The sequence below is a fragment of the Notothenia coriiceps genome, unplaced genomic scaffold, assembly GCF_000735185.1.
Source record: "Notothenia coriiceps isolate Sejong01 unplaced genomic scaffold, NC01 NC01_scaffold00013831, whole genome shotgun sequence".
Classification (NCBI taxonomy): domain Eukaryota; kingdom Metazoa; phylum Chordata; class Actinopteri; order Perciformes; family Nototheniidae; genus Notothenia; species Notothenia coriiceps.
Genome location: NW_011346532.1, coordinates 20,928 through 36,066, shown reverse-complemented (window position 1 = coordinate 36,066; position 15,139 = coordinate 20,928). Strand labels below are relative to the sequence as shown.

General features: G+C 38.3%; 1 protein-coding gene across 1 annotated transcript; it reads right to left on the bottom strand.

Annotated features, from left to right (window-relative positions):
• Positions 1-3,418: 3,418 nt before the first annotated feature.
• antxr1b (ANTXR cell adhesion molecule 1b) lies at positions 3,419-14,823 on the bottom strand. The gene is given in 14 exon segments (XM_010774319.1): positions 3,419-5,561; positions 6,233-6,313; positions 6,988-7,146; positions 9,353-9,361; positions 9,364-9,536; positions 9,749-9,809; positions 9,909-9,989; positions 10,077-10,145; positions 10,869-10,948; positions 11,183-11,216; positions 11,340-11,421; positions 11,550-11,621; positions 11,711-11,782; positions 14,368-14,823. Coding segments are annotated over 14 exon segments (1,506 nt in total). The 5' UTR covers positions 14,523-14,823; the 3' UTR covers positions 3,419-5,183.
• Positions 14,824-15,139: the final 316 nt, after the last annotated feature.

Genomic DNA, 15,139 nt, shown 5'->3' with positions numbered 1-15,139 from the left:
TGGGCTAATGCTAATGCTAATAATGCTAATGCGAGGATAATAAAATGGCGGCTTCACAATACTTTTTTTAAGTTTTACGGGGCGTGGTTTGCAATCCGCCCAGCCAATCAGACATAAGAACCTTTTTCTCCCACGAAAGTACCTGCTCTCTAGCAGGGACGGAAACGGGGGTAAAAGGGTTCTGATTAACACATTTTAGTTCCGGCTCTTTTTGGTGTGAACGCGATATTTCGGAACTATATCGGAACTAAAGTGGGAAAAGTACTGCGGTGTGAACGCGCCTATTGTATTCTTTTTAACCAAATATCTCTCAGAGGGGCGTGGGGAGTAGCTCCTTATTTTCATCTAAAGTAAAAGACAGAGAATCAGCACTTTTGAAACAGGGCTGAAACAGAGGGGATTATGGGATGCAACAATGGTCTGTTTGCTATTCAGAGCCAAACACTTCAGAGACATGCTTTGTATATATCTGAGACCTATAATATATTGATGAAAAACAGTATAATAGGGGACCTTTTTAAAGAAGGAGCTTCAGTCGCAGTATTACCCACATTTCTAATGTAGTTTTACATTTATTACCATTACTGCAGTATTAAAACCAGTATATTATATGTTTACTGGTTATGTAGCTTTTTAAACTTATGGTCTACCTCACTTGACTTTATGAGTGCTTCATTTTAGCACAATTGAGAAGCTGGACTGAGGAATTCTTAAGAAGAACTTGAAGGAGTGATCTGGGAATCATTTGAAACTGAATTTAGGATATCAAAAAGGGTTCACCTAATCTGTCGTTTTGATCATGCTAATAATAGTTTATTCAAATAATTTCAAAAAAACATAGTGTGTTTATCGTTAATTCAAATATTTGGTTCTGTTTTACTCAGACCTTTTTCTGTGTGCTGTAATATTTAATATAATTGTATTGCAATATAAACAAAAGCTTAGAGATATAGTAGCTGTTTGAGTTCAAAACAGGTCAATCAGTTTGGCACTGATTGCGTGTTCCTAAACTTTAGTTTGTAATGCTTTGTTTACATTTGAATTACAGATGTTGCCTTTAATACCAGGCGTATTATGTTTCCAAAATGGTTGCAGGCCTGAAGAACTGAAGATACCAAATATTTAATGCAAACCAAAGAAGTATGGACATTAAATGTAATGATGTGAGACCTTTGTCACACCGCTAAGGGACAACACATATTCTTGCAGTTACAGCACTAAAATACTCCTAAAAATGTAAGAAAAGAAAGACAATTTACAGAAAATCTGAAAAGGCTGGTCATTGGAGAGCTTTACTGGAAACCATATGATGTTACACTTGGAAGACTTTGATCATATTGAGCGCCATTTACCTGCATTATTGCTTAATAATGTTTGCAGGTTGATGCTGCCTTTTCCAACAAACTACTCCAGTTTCTCCGAATTAGCCTCATAATGTTAGACTTTTTAAATGAAACATATCCTGTCTGTAGTTCGATATTCACTGATGTCTTACAGCATGAGGTGACGGGTCAGAAGGGATTCTCAAGAACAAAACAAAACTCCATCTCTACCAAGCAGACGTTTTAGTAAGTTTATCATATTTTAAATAATGCTTCTAAGTTTGCCTTATTCTTTGTTACAGATGGACGAGTTTTTGTAAACTATGGTGCCTTGCCATGCTGACGGTATCTGTGTATATCTATATAATACTGCATACGTTGTCAGTGAAAATGAAACCTGTACTTTATTAAAGGTTATTAACATAATTGCATCGTACTGTTTCTACCCATGCCTTATTGCCAACTCATTTTAGAGGGTAAACCTGTTCAAATGTCAGCCTCTTTTAAGGAGACAGCAGCCAGAACCCACATAGTTTCAAAGATGTTGTGTGATCTCTCAGTTGTGTTGATAGACTTGAGATATTTACTTTAATAGGATGAAAAGATCCCTTTTCCTCTGTGTCTTAGATGAAGCAAGATGTTTTTACCTTTGGATGGTCAAAGGGTTTGACATACAAATGGCTTGTGAAATAACTAACATTTGTATTTAATGTTTTTTCCATTTTACCTCAGCATTTCTTTATATCTGCATGATGTTAAATGAAGAAACTTTCCTAAAAAGTATAAGTCTGCTGAGGTAAAATGGAAAAAAACACTAAATACAAAGTGGGGTTGCTATTTCAGAAAGCATTTTTGTGTCAGACCCCTAATAAACCAGCCAAAACATGCGAGTTACAGCTTAAAACTACTCGAGGGAAAAGGGATTAATGGAGTTAGTGTGAAAGATGAGCTGCTTGGTTTTATTCAAGGATACGCAAAATCACACGTGATTTAGTAAGAAATAAAGAGGGGGGACATGGAAACGGGTAGAGTGAGCCAGGTCATGAGCTGATTTGATCAAAGTAAACATGTCAGGATGTGTGTACGTAAATGGAGATAGATAAGTCTGTAAATCAATGCTGTGCCAGCTGCTGCGCTTCATGATGTCTCTGTAGAACTGATCAGCTGTGACGCCTGTGATTGCTGTTGTTTGTACGCCAAAGAAGATGTGCCACTGGCCGAGTTCAGTTCAAGTTAAACATATTTGTGTGTAGATCGAGAAGTAAGCTGGATTTGATCATTCCCTCTGCAGAAAACTATGATCCAAGTCATGCAGCTAAACAGGCTAGATATATTATTTGTGATCTTATATCTAAAACTTGTTGATCTTTTTTTAGAGAATACTATACTATGCAATTGTTTTGTTTACGATGATTGAGATGGTTTTAGGAATATAACTTTTGTTCTTACCCAGTCAATCATATAGTTACAACTGAAACCTGATAACAGAAAAAAAAACAACCTTTGAAGTGACCCCATTGGTCTTAACGGGTTGCAAAATTCCGGGAATTTTCAAAGATGGAAACATTCCATGGGAATAAACTGGGAGTTTTCAAAATCGAAGGTTGGCTCTTCATAGGGAACTTAAACATAGTTGGGGAAAATATATTTTAGCATAATCTTGACTAAAACAAACAGATGCCATTCAAGTACACTTGAATATCCATGCAATAGCACACTACTTACTGCATTGCTATTGAGACCACACAAAGGTTCTCAACAGGCTCACAAATGTGAGAGTGGAAAAACTGGTTGGCATTCGGGCAAACCTAAGGCTCTGAGCCTGACACAGAGCCATCCTCAACAAGGCTGGACAGTGACACTGAAGAGCAAGACTCAGTGTGATGTTGATGAGGCCCAGGAAGAGCCCGTTGACTGAAAGGGTTTAGCCAAAATGCAGAGGATTGCTTGAAGGAAGATTAGCTTTTGTTTAATGGAACTTTTTGGAGGGAGAAGGGCTCTTTTTTATTTTTTTAAATAATCTGTTGAAATGTCATGTTTTTTGTTTAATTTGGCATCGAATATTTCCAAAATTCCCCAGCTTAACTTCCCATGGAAACTTTCCGGAAATGTACCGGAAACTTTCCGCCCCTTTGCAACCCTAGTCTTAACTCACCTATGCTCTTAAATAGGAAGGTATTATTTAATGTTTTTGTATAAACCACCTCTTCACTGTGTGCAGAAGGATGTTTTATAGTGTTATTATAAATACTCCTACCTGATCTTGATGGCATCATATTTTGTATTTATAGTTTTTGTTCTTAAATCTGAATGCTTTTGTTTCTGACAGTTGCCTCAGACACGCCTCCATGAGCTCACAGGACTGCACAAAACTTAGGAAAGCACATGGAAAATATATATCAAGATGTACTTTTTTAGATATGATTGGAATAAGACTCTTGGCTTGTTGCAACATTTCAAACTCTGTATATCAAGTTCCATTCTTCTAGCTCTAAGCACATTTGCCAAACTCTTGTAAATAAAGATAATTGTTTTTACGATATTCATCCTACTGTTAATCCATCCACCTTCTAGCTGTTTGCTCATTTCCTGCAGTGCCAGCCAGGAAAGCAGAGCAGCCCAGATGGGCTTTTCTCTGCAAATTCCTCCAGTTTTTCCAAAAGTAACTTGTGGTGACCAGAAATATTGTTTGCATGCAGCTGTCTGGGGAGTCTTTACCAGGTAAGAAAAGTCAGTGCTTTCTCTCTTAATGAATGTGGACAGTGCCCCAAATGTGTTTCTGAAAGCTAACAAACTCAACATTTAGAACATCTCTTGTGAATTCATTTATCTTTATGTATTTAAAAACAATGTTAACTTGCTCTAAGTGTATGAGTATTGACACCTTCTGCTGTGTATACACTGAAAAACGAGTACAATATATCCATCAGAACATCTGAAACATACTAATAAAAGGTTAAACCTAACAAATCCTGTGAATCCATTGAAATCATAAAACGATATACATGTGATGTGATTGTGATCTAACGGATTTTCATTTACAAAATATACATTTTCCAAAACAGCACTTGCCAAACAAACTTGCATGTTTAAAACACATGACACAGTTACTGAGCCACCGGACATCCTGCTGCTAATACTCTTCTTTCTTTTTTATCTCCACTGCATTAAGTAGTGATGGGAATAACGGCTCTTTGAAGGGAGCCAGATCTTATGGCTCCGTTCCTTTCCGAGAGCCGTTCAAAAGAGAAATAATCACCAGGATAATGATTGACTGTATTGCCAGAAATCTACTTTTACTCACAGAAAATGTATAACTTGCTACATCTCTCAGCCAGCCAAACTACTACTCAAGCAGCATGCGTTATGCCATCATCTACGGAAAATTGGCATTCAGGAAAGCAAGTTCCTTTAAAGGCGAGTGGGTTTATTGCAGGCAGTGCACCAACGATAAAAAGAACGGCTCTCACCAAGTAGGACTCGGTTCCCTTCGTTCGTACCAAAGAGCCGTTCAAAAGAATCGGATCGTTCGCGAACGGCACATTACTAGCATTAAGCAGTGATCAAAGATTTGCATCAAGTAAAGAGTAAAATGTGCGTTTATACAACTCCAGAGCGTATCGCAATGCTTGTCAGATTTGATATTTGGGAGAAATGCTCCATTAGCATTTAATAGCCAAAGATGTGCCCGCTACACTATTTACTTTCTAGACTTAAAAATTCAAGTCATAGTTCTTGGCACATCAAGCATGAGCTGCTTGTGGAGGAAAACTGATGTTCAATGATCAGCTGCAGCCTCGAAAAGGCAACATTTAAAAGTCACTCTGACAGAGAAGACGATCCTTCTCAACATTTCGTTTTTTAATCATCATCATCATGATTGGGGCGTGGAGGAGGCCGTGAGGGAGGAGGCGCTCTGCACGGGGCGGGACCCTGAGGAGGGGGCGGTAGGGAGCCGGTTGGGGACGGGGGTGCAGAGACTGAGCTCAAGTTAGAAGGAGGCAGGGCTCTGTTGGGAGGGGGGGTGTACGGAGGAAGGGTGGTGAAGTCCGGGGGAGGAGTGGACGGCAGAGGGGGCAGCGTTGAAGTGGGCGAAGGGGGCAAGAAGGTGTGGCTGCCCTCTGACGGACGACGCTGGTAGCTGTGGGGCAAAGTGTAGACGGGCGTTGAGGGGTGGTTGTAGATGGGATAGTGAGAAACAGGGTAGGGTTTACTCCGGGTGAAGTTTATGCACTTGCCCTGTAATGAATTAAAAAAAATAAAAAGTCATTTCAGGTCATTGTGGAAAGAAAAGAAAAGACAAAAATCTGCAGATATTCCATAAATCTGAATCTGCTGTGGCACATTGGCACGCTTGGAAGGGTACAGCTTTCAACTAACGGAAAGAGGAAATTCCTCTGTTATTGGGTGTCATGGAAGAAAATAGTATTCCTGCCAGCCCAGTCGAGCAGAAGCTGGGAGTGGAGCATGACTTACTCCAAATGACTTCTCCAGACACAAGTCTTCCTGCAGAAACAATGCTGCGGTTGTTTTTTCCTTTGTCTACTCGCTATGCCTCCTGAGGGTTTAGCTTGAAGTCAGTTTGAAGGAGCTTTGACTTTTGAGTCTATGGAATACGTCTTTAATGTCATGCAGATGAAACATCATCTCGTTTTTTTACTTTGCTCTTTGATCCTTCGCTCCAAACTTCTTTTGTTCCTCATTTCCAGAGGTCATGAATTTGAGATCTGACCAATCTTTACACGTCTGCCTGCCAAAAACCTGAAATATCTGGTTAACTATCCTTTTTATTGCTTTGCTTTTTAGTTAATGCGTTCTTGTCTTAACAGAAGTGATGCAGTTTTTCATTAAAGAGAGGAAGAATCATAGCATATTTTCCTTTCTTCTGTTATCTCTGGCGTGTCTCTCACCTTGTCTCCAGGATGAGGTCTCATCACAGACACTCTGTCATAGCCTTTTCTCAGAAATACATACAAAGCGTCCAGTTTGCCCTGGAGAAAGATTAGCACAGATGATAGTACAAATATTAAACAGCAGATCATACAAGTGACCTCTGATAACAAACAGATGATCAACATTATCTGTGTGTGTCGTGTCCCGCAGTGCAGCGTTAGTCTGTTTTCTCTGCCAGGCGGCATCTGCTCCACTTTTTGCTCTCTTTCTTTTGATTCTTGCATAGGAAGCTTTATGGTAGAGCGATAGATAAACAAAGAAAGTATTTTTGCTGGAAATAACAGCCGTGCAACAGATTCCTTAATAACGGGTCAGTTTGGTTCATGTCTGGTTCTTATTAGCATCCATCCAGCTGACTAATATGCTTGGGAACACATTTGTATTAACTATTTCCTGGTCACACAGCATCCCCAGGAACACTAAAACTAATACTTTTTGATTATGATGGATGGACGTCATTGTCAGAAAGAGGTCTTTATGTTTCGAAACATCTGGAACTTACATCATACTGTAGTATAGTACATATGTTAACGTTATGTGATCCATGACATGGAAAACATTTTCCAACAGTTCTCAAACTGGGCAAGACCATGCTATGTGGATACAAACTCTCAAAAAAACTATAACAACCTAAGATAAGATTTGTTTTGTCAATTTAACTATATTTAATCAAATTAAAAATTAAAAAATTAAAACTATATAACTTTAGCACCTTTATTGGAGAGTACCACTTCTTTGGGCGGACTGATTTGTGCACATGGTAGTAAGGCCGCGGTGGTTCGTACTCCTCCTCTGGCATCACAACTCGAGCATTTTTTGCTTTTTCCAGTTTAGCTCCTTCTTCAGTCGAGCCTTTATCTCCCCATCGGACCTGAATAAAAACAAAGGTTATCAGTGCTCTAATAAGACAAGCAAAATACGTGTTTAAATGAGTTGAGTTTGAAGTAGGAATACAGTCGATAATTGTATTAGTTTATATTAGCTTCAGAATAATAGAGCGGCTAGGTTTTAGCCACGTTAGCTCCACCATTTGTCTTCACTGACATATCTCAAAAACTGTTTCATGACATTTTCACATTTTGTTTTGTTCCTAGACAATAAGTCCATCTCACTTTAGAGATCTACTGACCTTTACTACAGTCCAGTGCATATGAGCTTGACATTTTTGGTTTCTGGAAAAGTGTCTCAAACAACTATTGGATGGATAGTTGTTGTTTGTTAAACTTTCCTCTTGCGCCATGGACTGGTTAAATGTTTGTGTCCCACACTTAGTTGTACTGACTGAATATCCTACCTTTAATGATGACATGCAATCAGCCTCAGCTGTACTTTGCTGCATTTGCATTTAGTCTAAATAGTTAATGTTAGCATGCTAAATACTGTAGCAGCTAAAATAAGCATGTTAGCATTGTCTTTCTGAGTATGTTAGCATAACTATAGCATTTAGCTCAAAACACAGCTGTGCCTAAACACAGCGCTTAGACCTTAGATTTAGAGAAGCTTAGTCTTGTTACATTGAATATTTTGAGATAATAAGAACATTTTATTTACATCAGCTAAAAAAAAGGCATCTGGATCATTTTTATGCCAGTGCATGCAATGATTTCAACTGTTGTAAATTATGTCAATCTTATTGCTACAACGGGCTGCTTTATTTCTACATATGAAAATGACTCTTTTCTTGCACATCCACATAAAGATTAATTCAACCCAGTCCTCAGAAGTTGGCTCATTTGCCTCAAAATGCTATTTCATTGCAGTTTATGTTCCAAAGTTTGGGATTTTTTCCAATGCCTCTGAGAGAGCAGCATTTACTTTAAGACCTATTTTCTAGCTTAAAAACTACATATTCAGCATAAGAACCAATGCTAACGATAATCTTCCTTCCCACATGTAAAGAATGTTTCACTAAAAGCAGATTTGTTATGTTTCTTTTATAATTAACTGAATGCTCGGAGAACAACTAAAAAAGCCAAAGTATATAAGAAAGATCCATCACACCAGGATTGAAACCAGTCCTGTCAAAGCAACCTTGGAAGATCATTATTCAGATGTACTCCCTTGCAGCTGCCACAGAAAAGCCATGAAAGTTTAAACCTGGCAGAAAAAGCACTTAAATGAGGTTGTGCATATTTTCCATTGCTCTGTTTGGAAGTGGTGCCGCTTCAAGTTCACAGCACAGAGTCCTCAGGCTACACTGACAGTCTGTAAAGCATTTCACACCAAGAGAGTGACCTCCTTTCTCCTAGACACATATTGTGACATTGGGACGTATGTACTTTCTGATCATTTCTCAGAATCTATCAGGTAGCTCAGATGTCTGACTGCCTCTTACTATTTCACTAGAAATCTCCAGACATTGTGATTTCTTCCTTTCCACACACAATTGAAAGCATTCTTGCCTTTTACCACCTCAAGTTGCAAAATCCAAGCCTTTCCACAAGATTCCTCTAATAGGCACCTTTACTTCTCCTGAGCAGAAAACCAAAGAAACTTGCCTGTTTCTGTAACAACCACGAACAAATCATTCAAGCTCGCCAGAAGAGTACACATCCTGGCATTTGGTAAATCTGTCGTCTCTGCAGTTTACGGGCCAGATCTTGGCCTCAACTTGACTCTCACTGGCTCTCCAAAGAATAGAAAGCACTACAAAGTGACTCAGCCGCTTCCAGCATGGACTTGCATACTCATCTCTTTTAAGGAGTTACTCTTTTCCTGTTCCACTTTGTATTGCCTCTGTCATTGATTGATCTTTTTTCAAAGTAAGCAGGAGCTAGAATCATGGCTGCCACATGTTTCTTCTATGAAGCTGGAGCTAGCTGACTGATGCAGATATGCAGTGGATTTCATTCTTATATTTATAAAAAAATCATATTTAATTTAATTCAGCATCTATAAGCATCATTTGCTGGTTTGATGTTGATTCAATGTAAGAATTACCTCTTCTGATTATAGCAGCTTTGCAACAGGCTGCAAACATTTTGCAATATTAGTATTCTATTTTGACAAGTTAACACAAAGTTAAACACTAAGTTTAACGACATAATAAAGTATTTTCTATCTGGGTTTCCTTATACCTCCATTCATTTTAGTTATATAATAAGCATTTCAAAGTCACAAATAAAGAAATCCAACAAAAAAGAATCCAGTGCATATACTTACTCAAAGTAACGGTGTCATTGATGCGGAAGCTGCAGAGTACTTTCTGTACGTCTCGGGTGTGAAGGAAACCATTTCCTTTTACTACCACTTCGAAAGATTCTGAAATGGGATTAAAGGGACCTTATTTTATAATTATTTACTGTCATTTGTCCTTCCAAAAGGTTTTATATTGTGTATTTTGAAAGGCCTATAGTCATAAATGTAACCTAAACTCTACATCATATGCTTGTATGTCTCTTTCAGTTGAATAATTATATCTAAATATGAGTTGTATAATGCAGAATTATTTTTAATAAAATGTTTGTGTGTACCTCCTGCACAGATGCTGGACGGCTCTACAGCCAAGATCTCGATGCATGACCTCTTCAGGATCTAAAAGGGGAAGTATTTGCAGAAAAAGAGGAACTCAAGGTACAGTAGGTTCAATTTAGCAATTCAATATTTAATCATTTTTCTGTGACATAAAATTACCGAGTCGATGACTCCGTGTAGCGCCTCAAATCCGTCGTTCACCGGGAACACATGGTCCTTACTGTCAGCTATCGTTGAAAGCTGTCAATGACGATTCAATGATTATAACTTTGCACTGCTCAATTCATACATTAATAAACCGTTTTATTAGTTACCAGATTAATGTACCTGGGTTTCATTGAAGTCTTTAACCCCGACACAATACACAGTGGCACCCAACTGGCGAGCTCTGCCTGCCTGAGACATTAAACAACACAGGTTTTTTAATGATAGGTCATTTTGCAGTTCTATTTGATGACTGAGTTGGTATTCATATGTTTATGAATCATTTGAGTGTGATAGAGAGTATTTCATGGTGTAGCATAGCCTGCCCAAGGACTGCAAAAGCAAATGATTCAAAGATTATTGATTGTTGTCCCTGTGTAATGAAGACTATATCTGAGTAAATGAACTTCAGTAGAAAGATGAAGGCTCAGTCAATCGGGCAGAAAGTGCAGGTTTCATTGCTCCTTATGGGCTGCAATTTTAACGTTTTTTCCACTCGTAGAAACGCCTCCTTCAGTTATGTTATGCCTTTGACAGCTGCTTGAAAACATCTGTTGTGACATTGCAGAGTCATGTGGTCACAAGGGCAACAACCCTGGTGTTTACACACAGGATAATACAGCAAAGGCTTTCCTGACATGAGGTTCAAATGTTTATTTATGCTTTTAAGTTTCTATTTTTACATCATTTTTGAATAGGGGAGAAATATAGCTAGGTGATATGATACATAATCACATGATGGTAAAAAAAAGTCCCAATTTGCAATATTATTACTGTCTTTTTGAAAAAAAAGGATCAGTTTGAGGAGATATTCATTCTCTATTGAACATTGACAGTTAAACTGCACTAAAGCAATGTTTAAGTAATGCTAACACCCTGCATTTAGTTTGAATCCCTATCTGGTTTTCATGTCACCTCTCTTTGTGCGAGGTCAAACTGATTTTCCCTCAGTTCACCGTCCGTCAGGGCGATGATAACACTGGCTGTCCGGTAACCTAAAAGCCAGAAACAGAGAGGGAATGGCGGTTTAAATAATGACACAAAATCCGTCTCATCAAATATTATAAAATAACTTTCCTTTGATGGAAAGCGCAGCTGTTATTCGGTTGTTATTTTTGATTAATCTAACACATGTTTGAATTGAGTTGTGATGAATGGATCAAATATACTTATTACTACTAGAAGTCATGATTACTGTAAGTGCTTGGAAAGGAACATTTTTTACTCACCATCTCCGGTCCCGTAGTAAATTTGCTCGCTGGCCTAAAAGAGAAGTTTAGAGGCGTCAGTGGCAATATATTTAAATTGGTCTCATTTAAAATGAGTTAGATGCCATCCTGTTGGGCAAGCAGGATCTGCTTCTCATTTATTTAACAGATGTCTTACTTTTTGAAAACCTTTGTCCATGAAGGTGTCTCCACCAGGATGCACATTGTTGAGCTCCTCCAGCCCGGCCCGGATCTGCTCTCTGATCATTGAGTATATGTTATTTAAAATTCAAGGAGATAGCACAAATTGCATTTAATTAAGCAAAGGAAAATACAACACATACATTCAATCTTTAAGACATTTGCATGAGGCTGTGTGTGTGTGCACCTGTCTTCTGTCAGTGCCATGAGAATCCTTCCTTCTGTTGAAAACACAATGAAAGACATCCGCAGCTGAGGACTATAAGAAAACAAAACAGCAAGAGACGACAGTCATGTTTTACAATATATAGTTTCTCTTTCAAATCTGAAGTTTCTGCTTGGACTTACCTGATGAACTTGTGAGCCAGGTGGTCAACAAAGTAATAAATCTCATTCCAGTGTTGTTGCACACTGCCAGACCTGAGAAAGGGTCAAAGAATACAAGTTGCTTATAGAAATTCATAAAGGTAGCTGTCCTTAATGCCATATAGTTTGCAGAGGTGGGAAGTAGTGGAGTATAAATACTTTGTTACTCTACCTAAGTACATTTTTCTGGTATCAGTACTTTACTCCACTACTTATTTTTCTGACGACTTTTTACTTTTACTTCTTACATTTTCAAAACAGGTTTGTTTGTTAGTTTGAATGTGTGTTTGGTGGCGTCATCATTATTATTTAGAGTCATTGCGTGCCTATTGATTTGAACACGATCCGTGTATCCATCATTTCCTGGTCTTCTCTAAAGAAGAGGGACCAATGAGAACTTTTTCATGTTGCCGTTGTTCAGCATGGAAACATTCATTAGCTAACAATGACATTATTGTTCTATTAATATAAAGTGAGGTCAGGTACTCTTTAAAACAGCTGCTAGTTATGGGTACCTTTTACTTAAGTACATTTCGAAGCCCACACTTCTTTACTTTTACTTGAGTAAAGAAGTTTAGTCAGTACTTTTTTACCAGAGTATTTTTTAAACATGAGTATCTGTACTTCTACTTGTGTAAAGGATGTGTGTACTTTTGCCATCTCTGATAGTTTCTATATTTGTCAGTCATGTGGTAGTATAGGCAGCAGTTGGTCATAAGTTGTTATGAGATAAAAAATATAGAAAAACTTCTTCTTCCATTTGCTTGTTTACTCAGAACTACTGTTAAAAGCCCAAATATATTTAGTTTACTATCTTTTAAGACAAGTAAAAGCAGGACATTTTCACATTTGAGAGGCAGTTACAGCTAATTGTTTTTGCATTTTTTGGTTAAGTAAATTATAATCCATTGTCTGAATTGTTGCGCAAAAGAGCTGCACATTTAATGTTCCTTTTTAGTTTTAAGTTGAATGATTTACTATGCTGTAGCTGCTTTGTTATAATATATTTGTTTATCTTTTGTCGTGAGTTTTAAGCTTTTGTATTTTCTTATACAGTAAGTGCTGATGCTTCACTTTTCCCCCATGTGGTTTCACGGATTATTTGCATAACAAACAATGAGAAGTGCCACGTCAATTTTCAAATGAGCTGAACTTAATGTCAAGTCCTGATTTTAAAATATGTTGCGGACTCAAGTAACAAAAAGAAGAAGACACTGTTAAACGGAAGTCAGCCATTAAAGAGAATTACGAGACACTTATGTAAAACGTCTTCTCATTCTGCACTGCTTCTCTTCTTCTCCCTCTTTTTTTATGTTTTCATTTATCCTGTGATGTGAGTCCCAGTGCAGATGTGCTGCCAAAAACTTTGGATCTCTGGAACATCTGGCTCTAATGGAGAAAGGGTTCTGCAGACTGAAGCAGAGCTGGACTCAATGTGGAGTCCTGTCGGTGAAACGTGGCCGAACTTCAGAAAGTACCAATGGAAAAAGTGATTTCTGATTTATAGTGTTATCTCGTGCATTTATTTCATTGGGTATTTATTTGTCAAATGGTCTGGTTTGTTATATATATTGTTTTTGATATTTCTAATTCATCAGGATTCCCTGCAGGGCACTTTATTATTGAAGTGAAAGCATCAGCACTTTGTAAAGTCTTCATCACTGTGTAAACTGTATTTTCCATCCAGGAGGACATTACTATGGCCTGGCAACTAAACATCAACACACTGACACATGACTGGAAATGACCTGTTGAGGAGCTTCACACTGGCTTCAGTTTCATGGAAAGGCTTACCTAGCCCTCGTGTCAACACTCACAGGGTTCTAGAGATCTGTTCCTTTGTTATGAGATATACATAGAGTTCTAGGCCAAATGTGCCTACCGTTTTCTGATTTTATGTGAGGATGTGTTGCTTTTCTTTGTTTTTTATGGTTTAAACTGATTATCTTTACGTTTTTAACTGTTGGAAGAACAATGGAAGACATTTTCATGGAGCCACCTGAGACTCAGGGAGGATGAGACGCATTTTTTATAATTTCTGACATTTTATAAACCGAATTGCTAATCGATTGATCCAGACGTCATTTACACTATGATACTTCCATCTGGTGGTTATCAGTTAGTCTATATATTTAGTCAATATATTTTAAGAATGTCCCTATCAAATTAGCCATATATAAATAAAGCAATCTGCAGATTAACAATGAGAATATTTGTTGCAAATTGGAGCTGCTGGATGTTATGGTTGATGCCCTAAACATCCTTTACCACAAGAAATCCTCAGATCTGGAGTGTTTCACTCTTCTGCCTTTTTATTTAACCTTTAGTAAACTTGTTATCCGAAAGGGGACATTTCACAATAAACATCCACATGTGCCAGCTGTGTTGACAGAACTGAGCTTTGTTTTGGCACTCTAAGTCACACACATTATCCTTTATGTCTGTCCCCAGCACAAAACCAGTCGTATTTTCACTTGACTTAAAGCTGCTTGTCATTTCAAATCTTCTTAATATACTACAGTAGCTCCTATTTGTCACGCAAGTAGCCCGTTAATGCCTCGTGTTTGCACCTGTGTCTTCAGAACAACCTCAGATGATTCGTGCACCGATCATTAAAAGTTTAATAAAGTAGCACTCACTTGTCCAAAACAAAGTAGAGGTCAAACCCTCCGTAGCAGGACGAGCCGGCCTCCCTCCTGCCTTGGCTCTGCCCTGCGCTGCTGACCACCAGGACCACCACCAGCATGCCCAGTTCCACACCGAGCAGGACCTGCCTGCACCAGCACTGGGACATCACCCCGGGTTAAAGAACAGGCACCAGCTCAGCCAAAAAGAAGGTAAAGAGTCTCCGATTGGAAATGTTGGTCCACTCTCCCTCTCACGCCACACTCATGCAGTCAGCCATGCTGCACATGCATTAAAGTCCTCTCTGGATCAGCGTCCCATCTCCTCAGCAGCAGATGTGTGCTGGCAGAGTAGGAGTGGAGCTACTGGGACTCAAGACTTCAGCTCCCTCTCTCTCCACGCTCAATCTTTTTAACCCATGCTGCCATGAGTTCACATAAAAAACGTTTAAACAGTTTTTTTTTTGTTTTTTAGCAGCTTTTACCAGACATTTGTTCTTGCTATTAACAGCAATCAACACAAATGTGCATGCACTTTTTTTGCAGGTTTACTCAATTCATTACCTACCCATCAGTGCCACTTAGTGGTGGGAGAGGTACTCGGATGTTTGACTTGGACGAGTAAGAGTAATTAGTTACTTTTTATCTTTAGTGGTAAACGTATGCACTATAAAAATCATTGTTGTTAAATATGTAATATCTTCAGTTTAGTCAACTGTATTAAAGGTAAGAACTTAACCTACGAAACACTGGAATAATTACATGTGCTGTCTCTCCTGAAGTAACT